Source organism: Hemicordylus capensis, chromosome 10 (genome assembly GCF_027244095.1).
Source record: "Hemicordylus capensis ecotype Gifberg chromosome 10, rHemCap1.1.pri, whole genome shotgun sequence".
NCBI lineage: Eukaryota > Metazoa > Chordata > Lepidosauria > Squamata > Cordylidae > Hemicordylus > Hemicordylus capensis.
The window spans coordinates 27,802,229-27,818,746 of NC_069666.1; the positions used below are offsets into that span (position 1 = coordinate 27,802,229).

The 16,518-nt window shown below is 47.1% G+C and overlaps 1 protein-coding gene across 5 annotated transcripts in view; it reads right to left on the reverse strand.

Moving 5' to 3' along the window:
* VPS13C (vacuolar protein sorting 13 homolog C) overlaps positions 1-16,518 on the reverse strand; it is a 136,403-nt gene that overhangs the window by 25,754 nt on the left and 94,131 nt on the right. For all 5 annotated transcript variants that reach the window (XR_008311401.1, XM_053272123.1, XM_053272121.1 and 2 more), the window contains 11 exons: positions 14,955-15,344; positions 13,170-13,274; positions 12,291-12,455; positions 10,340-10,468; positions 9,207-9,340; positions 8,952-9,078; positions 8,329-8,564; positions 2,508-2,658; positions 771-911; positions 226-307; positions 70-139 (listed from right to left, as the gene is read on the reverse strand). Coding sequence is in view for 4 of the 5 variants with exons in the window: in XM_053272123.1 (XP_053128098.1) it covers positions 70-139; positions 226-307; positions 771-911; positions 2,508-2,658; positions 8,329-8,564; positions 8,952-9,078; positions 9,207-9,340; positions 10,340-10,468; positions 12,291-12,455; positions 13,170-13,274; positions 14,955-15,344 (1,730 nt within the window). In the remaining variant the exon portion in view is untranslated. The remainder of the gene's footprint in view (positions 1-69; positions 140-225; positions 308-770; positions 912-2,507; positions 2,659-8,328; positions 8,565-8,951; positions 9,079-9,206; positions 9,341-10,339; positions 10,469-12,290; positions 12,456-13,169; positions 13,275-14,954; positions 15,345-16,518) is intronic.

Genomic DNA, 16,518 nt, shown 5'->3' on the forward strand with positions numbered 1-16,518 from the left:
TTCTTTATTTTTAGAAACAGCTGCAGATATGGTCTCTGTTTTAAAACCCATTAAGATGACTTTGCTTACTTGAATTGCAACACTTTGCTGTATTCATTGAATCTAATGATAATGCTGACATCAATGAATGGTTTGGGTTCTAAAGAAAACACAAGAGATGGATTCTTGTTTAGAAATGTACTGTTAGTTTGCTGGACATGCAGCTAGAAATGTTAATATAGTTACCTGAATCTAAGGCAATAGATTTTGGAGGAGCAACGGGATGAAACACAACAGGGAATACGGAGCCAGGCAGCTGGTTATCGACCTTCAAGAGATCAACATTTGACTATTAGTCAAGACTGTCCTGTGCTAGATTCTCATGGGTATTTGTATTTAAGAAGTAATTTGATACTAAAGCCTCAAACAGAAATCAAACCCAATTATCTGGGTGACCCTTTACATGTTTCCCCAGAAGTAACTGCCACTGTGCTGAGATTGCAAACTAAGAAGTGAAACTAAGAAATCTGGAAGTGGCAAGCTTCAAGAAAAAATATTTAAAAATTTTTTTCTGAATAATCAACATTCCCTGAATCACAACCTTTCCTAGAATGTCCCCCACTAAACCCCTAAAAATCAACCATGGGCAAAATACAGTCCTGAGTTAGGCGACTACTACTCAGGTGACTACTATCTTTAAAATTCCGGCTTCCTAGCCTATAAAGAAGATGATTTATTGCTCTCCTCCAGAACACAAGGTTGGTTGGTTTTTAAAAGTCAAAGACGCGTACCTGAAGCCAGTATAACTGGGCCCGTAAACTTTTTTGGTGTGGTGACTGTTTAAATTCAATTTGTATGCCAGATAAGAAATCTCGTTTGATGTTGCATTTGATTGGAAGGCGCATTTCCATCGGCATCTTACTAAAATTAACCTGAAAGCATAAGCATTCACATGTTTGTAAGTGTATTCCTGTTACTTATGAAACCCCAGAACATGGAGATCTATTGTGGCCAGGATCCAATATGTGCCATGGTGTGTGGGATCTCCTCCCCAGCTCCCACTAGCAGACCCCCATACCTTGAAATGCAGGGATGGACAGAAATGCTTGCTATGGGAAACTGCAGGCTGCCGAGGGTGGGATATTGGGGTGGATCAGCATGAGTGCTTTTCCTCCCTTTCCCCACTCAAGACTGGGGCCTGTGAGGGTGCTCTCGCTATGCCCCCAGCTGCACAGCTCACTCCCTTGTTGCCCGTTATGCCCTCAGCTAAGGCGCAGGCCACGGTGTTCCCGCTCCAAGAGCCTGCTCTAGCTGTGGCTGGTTTGAGCTTTTGGGCTCTTCTCTCTGCTTAGCAGGGAAAGATCATGCAGCTGGGCGGGGGTCAAAGAAGAACTCTGTGGTCCCCGAATCGAAGTCAAGCCATCCCAGGGCAGGATGGAGGAGAGCCAGCAAGCGGATGCAAGATCATGGGCAGAGGTTCTGGAGAGCTCCCAGCTCCGACGGCACCCGAGTTATCCACACTCCTTGCAATGCTGCTGTTCTCAGCTGAGCGGGCTAGCCAGGAGAACCTTGGAGGAGAAGAGCCTGGAGTTCAGCCAGGCCCCAGCCACTCTTCTGCAACCTCACCTGGCTGACCTCCCCAGGCAGGGACAGTACCAAGAGGCGGCAGCAGATACAGTGGCCAAGCCCAGCCCTCGGCTCCTATCTGGCTCATCCAAAAGATGGAAACGGTGAGAGCGGACAAAGCCAAGCTATGGCATGAAAAGCAGTGAGTGAGTGGGGCAGCAACAGTGTCGCACCTTCCCCAATGACACCTGTTTTCCTTCTGCAGAGTCCTGCTTGGCTATTTGGTTCCTATGGGCCTCTTCCACAGCCTGCTTTGGCTAGCACCCTTCGGGCTCTATTGGCATGTGTGCACATCTGGCTCTTTTTCTCTCACCTGGCTTGTCAATCCTGTTTGCACGTCCCTCTCCTGGCTGTGGCTAGCTGCACAGTGCATCTCTGCTCTCCCCATCCCTTGCCTGACGCCCTGCCCGGGTGTCTGCCTGCCCCACCTTGGCCATCTGGCTTACCTATCTTGTGTCCCTCCCTCTCTCCACTTCCAACCCCCAAGGTTCCCTTGTGTGTCCTCAAGGGTGGCGATACTAGTTTCATGTTGGGAATTATCTGTCAGGGATTCACTTTTTGTTGAGCTCCTGAGCCTCAACATCCCCTACTGGTACAAAAAGACTAACAGCAATCGACAGGAGATTTGGCACAATGGTCTAGGTCAGGGGCAGGCAACCTTAACTGTCCAGCTGTTGCTGGACTACTACTCCCATCATCCCTAGCAGTGTTCCCTCTAACAGGGATTCCCAGATGTTGTTGACTACAACTCCCATAATTCCCAGCCAAAGGCCATTGCAGCTGGGGATGCTGGGAGTTGTAGTGGACAACATCTGGAAATCCCCGTTAGAGGGAACAGTGAACCACAGCCCTGCAGAAATACTACATGTAGACTTGAGCAGTCGTCTGTGGCTCCAGCATACCTCAAAGTTGCTGTCAATTTTAACCCAGCTGAGAGCCTTCGCATTTCCTGCAGAATGCCATTTTTGATACATCTGCTCCAAGAGACCTATTTGCTTTTGGTTAAATGGCTTCCACTTCTGCTTTGGTTTGAATTCCCAGACCACACCTGAACTGCACAAGAAAGAAAAAGAGCAGTGATGAGGTAATATGTTTACAGAAGTCTAGTACCTGTCTTAAGTTTTAACTAATGGCATACCAAATATCTGCTTGGTATTCCACCCTCCCCAACACGCAATGCCCCAAATAACTAACCCTATGCTTTTTAAAATAATATAGCCTGTGGAAGAGAAGCACAGCGGCGGGGGGGGGGGGGAAGAGATCTTGACATTAAACTAGAAGCCTTCCAAAAAAAAAACAAAACCCACCAACAACCACCCAGGTTGCTCACATGTAACTATTGATCTGGTAGAGATCCGCCGATATCCATAAGAATGGGTAACGTGCCTGCGCAGGACCCACTCGGTAACATGCAGCAGCTCATTGAGGTGACTAAGCCCCACCTCCACGCCTTCAGCATGCTATTTAAAGGCAGGCTGGGTGCCATGTTCTTCAGTTCTTGGACGACCACTGTGGAGGACGATCATCCAGAATCAAGTGAGTTTATCATCAAAGGAGACTAGCTCACACACTCAATACACACATAGCGTAGCACTACTGGAGAGGTTCTGGCGGGGTCTAATGGATATCAACGGATCTCTGCCAGATCAATAATTACAGGTGAGCAACCTGTTTATCTGGATCAAGATCCGACGAGATCCATAAGAATGGGTAGTTAGCTAGCTCCCCAGAGGAGGAGGATGCAGTAGTAGCTACTGTAACACCCATTTCAAAACGCTTCTCCCGAAGCTTGCCTCTGCAGCAGAGCACACATCTATGGCATAATGCTTGATGAAGGGTAACTCAGTGGGCTATGTAGCTGCTTTTCAAATGTCTGTGAAGGTTACCCCCAATAGGTATGCAGCTAAAGAAGCGTAGGCACGAGTAGAGCAGGCCTTGATAGCTTCTGGAGGCTGAACATTCTGTAGCTTGTATGTCAATAGGATGAGTTCCACCAACCAACTAGACATCCGCTGTCTAGAAATACAGGAACCCTTCAAAGAGCCTTTGTATGCTACAAAGAGGTGTTTGGTGGACCTGAAATCCTTAGTACGATGTAGGCAGAACAACAGTGCTCTGTGTATGTCTAAGGAGTGCATGACACGTTCCAATGGAGTCAAAGGATCTCTGAAGAATGTCGGTAGGACAATGTCCTGGTTGAGGTGGAAGGGGGACACTATTTTTGGCAGAAAATCGGAGTCCATACACATCAAGGCTTTGTCTGGAAAGATTCTGGTGTATGCAAATCTATCCTTAAGGCCGTTAATTCACTTACTCATTTGGCTGTAGCGATGGCCAACAGGGCAGCCACTTTCAGAGTCACCAGTTAGATGGAGGCTGAATTCATAGGTTTCAAGGAGGCCTCTGTCAAAGATGAAAGGACCAGAGATATACTCCAGGGCTCAACAGGTGTGTGAACCAGTGAGTTCAGGTTTAAAAGGCCCTTTAAGAAAGCTTCACTTTTTGGATGTGAGAAAAGAGTTTTTTCCTTATAACCTGGATGTCTAGAGGATAACGCAGCCAAATGCACTTTGAGAGACACACTGGCTAAACCTTGAGATTTCAGATCCGTAAGGTAGGGAAGCGCATCCTTGATAGTGGTATGGTCAGGCTGAAACCCCTGTTTCCTTGCATAAAGATTTAAACGAAGCCATTTGCTTCTGTAATTGCATCTGATAGAAGATTTCCTCTGGTTAAGAAGAATCTTGTTCAGGAGTTGATCCGCCATGCTGTTAGGCAGAGCATCAGAACATCTGGATGCAGTAGCTTGCCTTTGTCCTGAGTTAAGAGATCCACTACCTGCAGTAGTCTTTGGTAGTGGTTCCCTGACAGTCGGAGTACCTGTGGAAACCATGGTTGCCTTGGCCACCATGGAGTCACCAGGATACATGACGTAGGAGCTGGTAGAAGACAGAAGACCACTCAGCTGATCAATGATCGAGGTGGAAGTACATAAGGGATCTCCTGCTGTCAATCCAGCTGGAAGGTGTCCCCCAGAGATCGTGGGTCGTGTCCTGCCCTGGAGCAGAAGCAGTTACACTTCTTGTTCTCTGAAGTTGCAAACAGATCTATGGTTGGTTGCATCCACTTTGAAAAGAGATGTGTGATGCACTCCATTTTGATTTCCCATTCGTGCTGTTTTTGCTGAGGGAAAAGGCCGAATAATTTGCGATTTTGACCGACAAACAAGAAGTGGAGTAAATTTTCCTTCCTAGGTTGTCCAGTTTCCTCCCCTCTTTATCCACCAGGGTCGTGTGTCTGTATCCAGATTTCAAACTAGAGGACATGGCACAGTCGATTACTAATGAATTGGTTCCTGGGTATTTCAGGAGATATTTGTTGCCCTTAGTCTGTACCCTGTACAGACTTTATAGTCTTTTAGAAGTGGGGGTGGACGTGTGTATCACCTCCTACGCACATTGAGCTGCTCTCATGATGACCAGGAGCACAGGAAGGGCCACAGGTTAAGTAGCCTCTGACTAGAACATAAAATCATACAAGGTAGACATTTCTGACTTCAGGTCGAGACCCAGTGCTTTTGCCATATCACACACATGCCGATGGTATGCTTTCATCTCCTCGTTAGAGGAGGCATGCATATATGGGGCCACATCAACAAGAGGGTCCACTCCACTATCTGGGTCAACAGGGTTGGATTCAAAATCCAAAGATCCATGGTGATTTGATGTAGATTGAGAGGGAGAAACTGGTGTGAATGTCTGGGTCTCAGTAGTCTGTGGAATCAGATTTTTAGTCCCGATTTGCACACTGTCACATACGGTCTGTGTGGCTAAATCTTGGAGAAGTACAGTTGAAGTTGTTTGTGTGGCCTTTGAAGAAGTCACGAGTGTCAGTTTCGATGGTACTGTCCGCATGGGAGCCTGTGACTGGTCCCAAGACTGATTTCCTTGGAAATTGTAAGGTAATCCACGGGATACTGTCCCCAAAGGTGCCAAAGCGAGGGCATCCCCTGCCGCAGATGAGTGAGCAAAGCCACAGGTATGTCATGGAGAAGTTGCCAAGTGAGCAGCTGTCAGTGGGACCAGTTGAGTGAACTTTTTTTTGTGTCCTCCCATTGTTGATGTCCGCGGGAAGCCCTTGAAAGTTGAAGCCGAGGGGGTGCTCCAAGTAGAGTCTAAGACAGACAGTAGGGGTGTGCAATTCGGGTTTTCGGGTGATTCGGCTCGGACCCAAACCGAATCACCCCTGTTCTGTTTTGTGCCCGAATCTGGGTCACCCGAATCACCCTTGATTCGGTTCGGGTTCGGATTTAATCCGAATCTGAATCGATTCGGGGGGTAAAAAGGGGCCCAGGGGCAAAATTTTGGGGTGGGGTGGTAGTGCCCAATAGGTAGAGTTTTTTCTGAGGTGTGAATTCTCATTCTATCATAGCAAATGAGATTTTTTTCAATTAAACAACTCTCATGACCCCACTTTCACTTTTTCACACCTCAATTACTATGAATAATATGAGGAAGTAATCAATTTAGCACACTTCACCTTATGAAGACAAACCTCATAAAAATAAATTCACCAAAATTCACCCCTCTGCCCAATCACTCTTAAATTGGGGATGGGTGGTAGCCTCCACCCATTAGGCACTATCTACCAGCCCACCCCACTCCTTTGGGGCAGATCCACTTTCTGCCCCCAATCTGCCCCAAAGACACCCAAACTTCAAATATTCCCAAAAAATCAGCCCTCTGCCCAATCCCCCTGAAATTGGGGTGGTAGCCTCCATCCATTAGTCACTACCACCCCACCCCACTCTTTTGGGGCAGATCCCATGCTATGCCCCCGAACTGCCCCAAAGTCACTAAAACTTCAAAAATTCACCAAAAATCAACCATGAACCGAATCACCCGAATTTTTCAGGTCCGAAATTCGGGTGATTCGGCTCATGCCCGAAAAATATCGGGGGACATCGGGGGTGATTCGGTTCTGCCCCGAATCACCCAAAATTGTTCGTTTCGGGCACAGATCATTCTGTGCCCGAAATTTTTTGCACATCCCTAATAGACAGCAAAGTATGAGACGTATCTAGGGCCACCTCCCTATCTTCCTCTTTGATATCGAAGGTCGGTATGTCAGTAGGACATCGAGGAGTCACCAGTCTCGAAGCAGACAACACAGGCATATTCAAGGTAGAAACGGGAGGATGAGCTACCGGCGTTGAAGGGGTGAGAGTGGACATTAACAGCACCTCTCAATGTTGATCCGTAGGAGTTTGTGTCAACAGCGAAGGAACCTCTCAATGTCGAGCTTCTGGTGTCGATGCTGGCGGAGAATCTATTAGCATTGGTGCGGCGATAGAGATAAAGTCCTCGATGCTGTGGGTCTAGGTGTCGACACATGTTCAACATCGACAAACTCAGTAGTCACTGGATCTCATCCCTTCGATTTCAAAGCCTTTGACGTCGATGGTTGCCAGATGCTTCCGGCTGTCTGAAGAACCAAAGGAGACGGTGTCCTTTCTTTTGTGAGGTCCACCATCTTAGGGTTTTTTTTAAATCTATGAGAGGACTGAGGATCCTCTGAATCCCAATGTCTTTTAGTTTTCAATCCCTCCGGTTGAACGCATAAACTCCGACAAAAGTTTAGGGATTCAGTATGATGCTAATGCTCTCGGAGTTGAAGGTTGTTTCATTGGTTTCTGGATCAATGTAGATGCCTTTACAGCTGATGTCGAAGCTGAAGGGCGGGGTTCTCCCAATGTCAAGGGACTTAGCACCTCGTCGTAAATGGTGGCCTGAAGCCGCAAAGCCCAGTTTTTTCTCATTTGTTTCGAGAAGGACAGGCAAATCTTTCAGGAGGAGACGCCGTGTTTTTCTCCCAAACAGAACACACACAAGGTGTGCAGGTCCTTCAAAGGGAGCTTGGCATTACAGCCAGTGCATCCTTTGAAGGTCCGTTTCTCCTCAGCCATCTCCATGTGATCCAAATCGTTGTCCAAGTCCGTTCCAAATATACCAATAACACCAGAGTAGTCGTAAAAATCCTGTTTCTAGTCAAAGACAATAATCAGTCCTTTTTCTGTTTTTTAGATAAAACTCACAAGAAGAACTAGTCCAACGAGGAGTGACAGCCCGAGGACTGCATGCAATGGCGGTCGTCCAAGAACGGAAGAACATGGCGCCCAGCCTGCCTTTAAATAGCATGTTGAAGGCGTGGAGGCAAGGCTTGATTGCCTCGATGAGCTGCGGCATGTTACCGAGTGGGTCTTGCGCATTCGCATTACCCATTCTTATGGATCTTGATCCATATCCTATTCAACAACTACATTTATTATACAGGTGGCCCTCATTCTCCGTAGTTTTGCATATCTGCAGTCGGGCAATATAAACCCGACCTCATCTGCACTATGCGGCTTTGCAGTCACAGTGCAGACCTGCCCTTACATGCACATGCTCATGGGTGAAGAGAGGAGCTTGGAGGAGGACAGTGGAGTGCCTTTGTCTGCATGTTTAGCATTTTGTATGCTTCTAAAAGCCATTGAGGGTAGCATTTGGAAGCCTTGGGCAGCTGACCTCCCCCAGCAAAGACGTGTGTATGGTTTTTGTTTTTTAATACTGAAGAATCAGTTAAGATTTTTGTGTAAACCAGTTTGAGGAAAATATGGATTGGGTTTAGATTTTTAAAATCCTCTGAATGAAGAGGCAACTTTCTATGGCTTATGCAAAGTACCTGGTGATCCCTATGTAAGAAATTTCCTGTTTGCTGTCATTGTTGACAAGGGAAAGCCCAAGGCTGTGAAGCGACACATTTATTTCTTGATCAGGTTGCTCCATCTCCTCTGCTTGCCGTGCTTTGGAAACCAACCCAACATCATCCGTGAAAAGGAGAACCCTTTGGCGTCCATCCAAAAAAGAGACCCAATGAATCTGAGTGTTGGAGTTGTAAGGAAACTGACCACACTCGTCCTGGATGGGCAGGAAAGAAAGGAACCGACTGAATATATACACACACCAGTCATCGTCTCCTAAGAAGCAGTTATCTCATTTTTTAAATTCCACTGTGAATGGTACACAGAAAAGCCTCTTACAGGCAATGTCTGAGAGTTCAAAGCTAAAGAATTAAACCCCATTTTGGATGTATTTTCTGAGGTGGTTTTTTTTTTAAACCCAAACCAAAACAAAACCCTGCATCAATTGACTAAGGAGTCACAATGATGTACAGGACAACACAGAGAACTACAGATCTAAACACACTGTTTTATTCCAACTCAAGGCACATTGCAGAGAAAATGTTTCTTCACAGAGTTCATAGACACAGAGAAGGTCAACCGTTTGTCTTTAACTGATGCATACCTTCAGAAGATCCAGTTCCCCTGTGTTTTGTGCATATGCCCAAACCAGTTTTTTTACTCCAGTGGGATCTGCCCATGCAAAGAGTCGCACTTCCCTTGGCTTGAGTTCTCTCTGTTCTTGGACACCACTGCATGGGAAAAACCAAACACAAGGTCAAGGCAGCTACACAGAACTATAATGCAACCTTGGCTCAACATATTCTAATCCGAGCACCACAGCTAAGTAGCTCTGAGAAAATGTAATACTTTCACCTACCTCTGCTGGTATCTAAGAGTTTCCCATGGAGTATGATTAACTATCAGTGCCGGAGCAGCCCCCTCGTGATAATCGGAGAAGCTAATAACTGTCGAATGGTCAGACACATTCACATCTACCAGAATACCTGTGTTCTGTTGGAGAGAAAGGAAAGCTGGACTGGACTAAAGGCTACAGCCGGATGTCACAGAAGCTTATTCAAGCGTCGCTGTAGCTTTCACAGCTACTTCTCATCAGCCAAAGTATAGTTAATAGTACTTCTAGCAAGCAGCTCATAATGGCAACAACGCACTAGGGCTGGGCAACTTTTGGTACTCCAGCTGCTGCTGAACTACAACTCCCATCATCCCCAGCCACAATAAATTGCAGTTCAAATGTAATAAATTGTAGTTGTAGTACAACAGCTGGAGAGCCAAGTTTGCCTATCCCTGCCCAAACTAGGGCTTGATACTTACTCATCTACCAAACTGGCTCTGTTTCTTCCCAATGGGGCACGCACCATCGTGACCTATGAGGTCAACTGAAGTGAGGGGGGAAAGTGCGACAGTAAGAGCTACAAGAATGTTCTTTCGCCAGCCAGTCCTCAAATGCTGGTGGCAACTCCCTGCCAACACTTAAAACCAGTTCAAGAAGCTGCAACACTAATGCCCCTGGTTTGTCTTGAGACACATTTGCTCAAACAGCAAATGTTATTCCCAATTCCTGGGATCTGGACAGAGACCACAAATGGGGTAAAATTTTAATCTCCAGTTTTCCTGGCCCAGATTTCTTGAGAACCGCTTTCTCACACATGCTTAAGCCTGCGATTTACAGATAGGGCCTTACAAATGTCCCAGGTGTCCTACCAAGTAGGAGCAGAGCATAGCCTGAGCAGTGGTGGCTCCAACATTATTGAACAACCTCTGCAAGAAGTCTACCGAACTAGTTTTAAGTGGCTTACGAAAACATTTCTATATTCACAAGCAAGAGAGCACCAGGTGCAAGCATTAACGATGCTTTACTGCTTTCTAGAGTCTTTATCTTTATGCATCTATATATTGATACTTTAAAAAACGGATGTTGTACATCACTTGAACAACTTGATACAAAGCCAAACATGCGTAAATACAAATAATAAGATTGCGAAATCCCACCAGTTCTTCCAGGCTCAACAAAGTCCCATTATCTTGTCTGCTGAAGAAGAATGGCTTAGACAAGGCTTCACCTCCAATCACCCTGATGCAGAGTTTGCCAGACACATTTTCTGGCCAAAATGGAAGACACTAAAGAAAGACAAGTTTTAATGTAAGCAGCACAGACAACAAAAAGAGCCAACAATAGTACAGCCAGCATTTTTCAAAAGCATATTTATTAAGGGACCAAGATCCATGTGGTAATAATGCAGGAGTCCTCTAGTCTACCGAGGTCTCCAGACCCTTTACAGCTGCATGCGGAGCACAGCATTAAGGCTGCCATTCGTGCCTCCCTGCCCTGTTCTGCGCCTGCGCGAAGCGCAGGCACAGAACAGGGCAAGGGAGACACGCTCGCCGGTACCCGGCGGACATCTTGGGCGGCCAGAAGCGGCTGCTCAGAAGAAGCCGGGAAGAGGCGGCGAGGGAAACGGTGGGGCCAGAAGCGGCCGCCGCGAAGATAGGAAAGAGGCGGAGGGGAAAGAGGCGGCGGGGGAAGCCGGCCGAGGTGGTGGCGGAGCCGCCGCCGAGGCCTGGCGTCGCCGCTAAAGCCGGCCAGGGGGAAAACTTTGGGGCCCGACTTCCCCACACTAGAGCCCGACATCTCCGCACGCCCCCCCATGAACAAGGGCCAACATGGCCCAGGAAAATGCCACCGCGGCGGCCGCCGCCAACCGCCCTCCCAGTAGCCCGATCCCGCCTTCCCCGCTCCCCCACACATGAACAAGGGCCAACATGGCCCAGGAAAATGCCTCTGCGGCCGCCGCCGCCAACCGCCCACCCAGCTGCCCGAGACCTCCTTACCCAAAGAAGAACCAACCCCGACGACCAAGGAAAAAGGAGCTCACAAAAAGAGCTCCTCTCTCGGCAAAGACACTGCCCAGACTGCCGCTGGGCGTCCTTTACGCCCAATGCAACAGTCCGGGAAGAGGCTTGCCCGAGAAATGAGCTCTGCTTGCGAGCTCCTTTCTCCGTCGCGTTCAAAACAGTGAGTAAAGTTGCCAGGTAGGGGGGGGGAGCGCAAGACTCTTCTGGGCAGGGGAGAGGGGGAAGGGGGGAGGGCAAGTGGGGGAGGGGGGAGGGCAAGAGGGAGGGTTGGAGGGGGGAGGGCAAGAGGGAATGGGGCAGGGAGGAGGGCAAGAACGAGTGGGGCAGGGGGGAAGAGGGAGGGCCAAGAGGGAGTGGGTCAGGGTGGAGGAGCAAGAGGGAGTGGGGCATGGGGAGGGGAGAGGGCAAGAGGGAGTGGGGCAGGGGGGAAGAGGAAGGGCAAGAGGGAGTGGGGCAAGAGGGAGTGGGTCGGGGGGAGGGCAAGAGGGAGTGGGGCAGGAGGAGGGGAAAGGGCAAGAGGGAGTTAGGCAGGGGGAGGGGGAAGGGAAGGGCAAGAGGGAGTAGGGTGGCAGGAGGGACTGGGGCAGGAGGCTGACAGGAAGGGGAGGGTGTGAGCGGGGTGGGAGGGGGAGGAAGAGAGGCCAGAGTGTGGGGCAGGAGGGAGGGTGGGACAGGAGAGACAAACAAACACACACACACACACAAAGAAAAAAAAGATGAAGAACACATAAAGGGGGGTAAAAAGGCTAGCGCCCGTTGTTATAACGGGCTTAAAAATACTAGTGTGGTAATAATGCAGGAGTCCTCTAGTCTACCGAGGTCTCCAGACCCTTTACAGCTGCATGAGGAGCACAGCATTAAGGCTGCCATGCTGTTGGCAGGAATTGTACATCACCACATATTTTAAATAAAAATAATTCTTTAATGGAACATGGAGAATGAAGGTGCATTGATTAGTCGTTGATCTCGCTCCATTTTCTTATGATCACAGTAAGAATCTTAAGTCTAGAGGCTCTAGACTTCAGAAAGTTTTATACTGAAAGTCAGTCACAGGGCTGAATGCAGGTTTTTATTTTAAATAGGCTACCTCTGAAGAAGAGAAATAACTCCATTTATTAGTGGGCAGAGAACCATCAGGTCCCATTTCTCCCACTTCCAGCTCCAAAGAGGACTTATTTGCTATGGTGTAGAATGGCGTCAAAGTCACGATCCTGGTAAGGTTGAAGCTGCTCATTTTGATACTGACACCAACCTGCAGAAGGAAATTAGTTTTTATTGTTGAGCTCCTTTATTGTTGCGAGATCTTTTCCTACCTCACTAATTTGTACTTAGCTATATATACAGCATAGAAAGTGATCAAAAGCATACTTTCCCCACTGTATTTTAGCTTTGCGATGACCCTGAGAGCTGGACCCTTCAGAGACAAGGGAAACACACACATCTAAAGCTGGTTACTTGTCTAAAAGATGAGGGAGCCATCTAATTGCTCATCTAACTGCTCATCTACTCATTCTGAGTGGACAACAGTAATGGTACATGCTCAAGAGCTTTAGTGTACACAGTACATTCTTAATTCACTCATTTGCTTGCCTGCACGCTTATATACTCCTACCCTCTCTCCCACATGTGTGCACGTTTGACATCAGAATAATCTCAGAATCGAAAGGGACCAAAGGCAAATGACATCATCTTCCTAGGCACACCTGTCAAAGGTCAGGACCATGGGTGTACAAACAATCCTGATTTCTTTCCAAAGGTACAGAACCACTCCTCCACCCACACACACAGTGGCATGTGTGTGCTCTGCCCTGCGAACCTTCGTGGCACAGGAGTCCATGAAGGAGGATGGGAGAGAGACCCTAGACACACACACAAAGTAGGACTGAAATGCAGGTTGGATTTTGATACATGCATTTAAAATGAACAGCAATTACTAGTAGACAGAAATCACATAAACAGATGTTACCAGATAATCCATAGAATGGGCTGGGCACTTCACACACCCATAACTCCCAACTGTGTCTAGAGAGAAACTACTAGACCATGTGCTAGTTGAGATGCTTAACTGGATCTGTATTGGGGTGGGGCAGGGAGAGAAAATAAAAACAAACAGATGTCATGACAGAATAATACGTGCTTGAGAACACTTGATTACTTCCTAACATCATTGTGCATTCCTAAGGAAAGCGGTCAATTTTTGTGCTTCAGCTCAGGTTAACAGCATCCAACACAGGAGTAGCAACTGAACAAGAACAAATTCAGGATGTCAGGCCTCGCACATTATCAGCAGTCACAAGGGTTCACAACATGCATTTGGAAATTTGCCTGTGGTGATGGGGCAGGATATTTCTTAAAAAGAGGCTCTGTTAAAACCAGGTTCCAACACTGTTTTCAGAGTAAGGAAGCTGATGAGAACTTCTGCTATAAGACTTGCACTCAAATTATTGCAGCTTATTAGAAAACATCAAGCATTCAGTTTAATTGGGAAAGCATTTGCAAAATGTAACTTGGAAGATAAGTGAAGACAAGCTAACAGGATGTCTTCCAGACTTGCACAACATGTTATCCTGCGAATGAATAAGTAACTTTTACAGGTTGATTGCAGCACAAAGAAATGCAGTCAAATTGCAAAAGACTCTTTCAAAATAAACTGCTCAAAGTTATGCACTTAGGCCATTTTATTTAATTTTATTGAATTTGTAGACCATTGTCTGTGGGTGGTTTACAACAACATTAAACAAAATATTACCCCCCCCCAAAAATAATTAAGACAAAAATGAAAATCTTAAAACATTTTAAAACTACAGTCAAGTTAAAAAGCTTGGGTGAAAAAATGAGTCTTTAAGGACTTTTTAAAAGTTGTCAGAGATGGGGAGGCTCTTATTTCAGTAGGGAGAGCATTCCAGAGTCTCAGGACAGTAACACAGTAGGCTCATCCCTGCATGGCTGCTGGTGGCAACTGCAGACGAACCGGATGATCTCAATGGGCAATGGGGCTCATGGCAAAGATGATGTTCTCTTAAACACCCAGGGCCTAAGCTGTTTAACGCTTTATAGGTTATAGACAGCACCTTGTATTTTGCCTGGAAACCTATTGGTCGTTTGGATCCAGAAGCACTCCCAGTCTGCATACCTGTTCCTTCTGGGGAAGTGTGACCCCTTGGCAGATCAAAATTGTCTCCTGAGTTCTGACCCCACACAATAAGTAAGGTAAGGTAAAGTGTGCCATCAAGTCGATTTCGACTCCTGGCACCCACAGAGCCCTGTGGTTTTCTTTGGTAGAATACAGGAAGGGTTTACCATTTCCTCTGTCCTATTTGTATTCAACCTGTTTGTTATCCCTCAGCCAGCCCATTACCACCTCCAGGCAGGCATAAGAACAGAGGGGCTGGATCGGGACCAAGCCCATCTAGTCCAGCATCCTGTTTCATACAGTAGCCCACCAGAGGCCGATGGGAAGCCCTTAGACAAGAGCTGAGGGCATGCCCTCTCTTCTGCTGTTACTCCCCTGCTATTCAGAGGCATCCTGCATTTGGGGAAGTTATGTCTTCTTCTGGTGAAGTTGACATGAAGAAATAGATTTGGGTGTCATCAGCATACTGATAACACCCTGCACCAAATCTCCTGATGATCTCTCCCAGTGGTTAGTGTGAACCTGGTGAAATGATAAAAGGGAGGATGGGGAGAATTGTACAGAACCCTGAATTCCTTGGAAGGAGGGCTGGTTAATAAAACAAAACAAAACAGATACCTTATTTTTACTGAAAATGTTCTTCTTCTTGAAGGAGAACAAGACAATATCCCTATAATCTGCTGCATGTTTTACATGTACATCTTCAGCACGGTACTGGAGAACACGTGAAGTTTTGTTGATGATCCAGTAAGGACTGTACACAGACAAGACCAACCGGCTGCCAACCTTCCTAACATGAATATACAAGTCCACTGTCATCACGTCTGCAGAATTCGATGTGAAACACACAGGAAAGAATTCTGGCAATGCATCATTGATTCGAAGATGTCCATTCCAGTTTTTACCCTGGTATTTAATCAAGACGAGTTCCATGATTTCACCACTGATTCTTGAATGAAGCACATCAGCAGTACTTCCTTCTGGCAGCTCATGGGCCTCTGCGGTTCCCTAAAAATAACCAGCATTTTAAAGAGTGCCTCACTATTGAAGGCTACACAATACCCATCAGAAGACCAACAAAAGGAAAGGATACAACTTTAAAAGGTACAGAAATAACCTCAGGAACCAGGGATATGTGCACAGATGCTAGCTTCAGACACTATTTTTCCAGCTGTCCAGGCTTAAAACGCTCCAGAATGCTTGAAAAAAGTACAAGGGTATTGTGGTCGTTCTGGTCCCCAGTCGTTCACCCACCCAGGCCCTACTAGCAGCAGCGGTGGCACCACTTTCATCCTTAAACATGCAGAAATCAGAAGTTAGAGAAAAAATGAGCCTGCCATATCTCCAAATCAGCATCACATCACTACATATAGCTATTCGAAGAAGTCAAAGCTGTTCATCCCACAGTTAGAAAACACACTCAAGCATGGGTTCTCACATTTGGGTCCCCAGATATCGTTGGACTATAAGTCCCATCATCCAGCCACAATGGCAAATGGAGGTGGGGCTGCATGCTTGTGGCAGAGCATCTGCGTGCTAAAATGCAGAAAGTCCCAGGTTCAATCCCAGGCAGCAGCATCTGCAGGAAGGGCTGGGAGAGACTCCTGCCTGGAACCTTGGAGAGCCACTGCCAGGCAGTGTAGACAATACTGAGCTAGATGGACCAAGGGTCTGAGACTTGGCATAAAGTGGTCGTTTCCTGTGTTCTTATGAGGACAAGTCTGAGAACCCCCACCCTAAGGTGTTAACAGACAGGCAATTGAAAAGACGACTGCAGTTTTGAAAATAAGCCTTCAGTTATGAAGCTACAGCAAGCTTAGGAACATAGGAAGCTGCCATCTACTGAGTCGGACCCTTGGTCCATCTAGCTCAGTACTGTCTACCCAGACTGGCAGCAGCTTCTCCAAGGTTGCAGGCATGAGTCTCTCTCAGCCCTATCTTGGAGATGCTGCCAGGGAGGGAACTTGGGACCTTCTACATGCAAGCAGGCAGGTTCTCTTCCCAGAGCGGCCCCATCTCGAAGGGAATATCTTACCTGCCTGGAACTTAAGACGTTGGAGAAGAAAGAATAATTCCTTATAACAACAGCCCTGCTGGATCAGGCCCAAGGCCTATCCAGTCCCACATCCCATTGCCTCAGAGAAGCCCATAGGCAAGAACTGAGGGCACGCTCTCTCTCCTG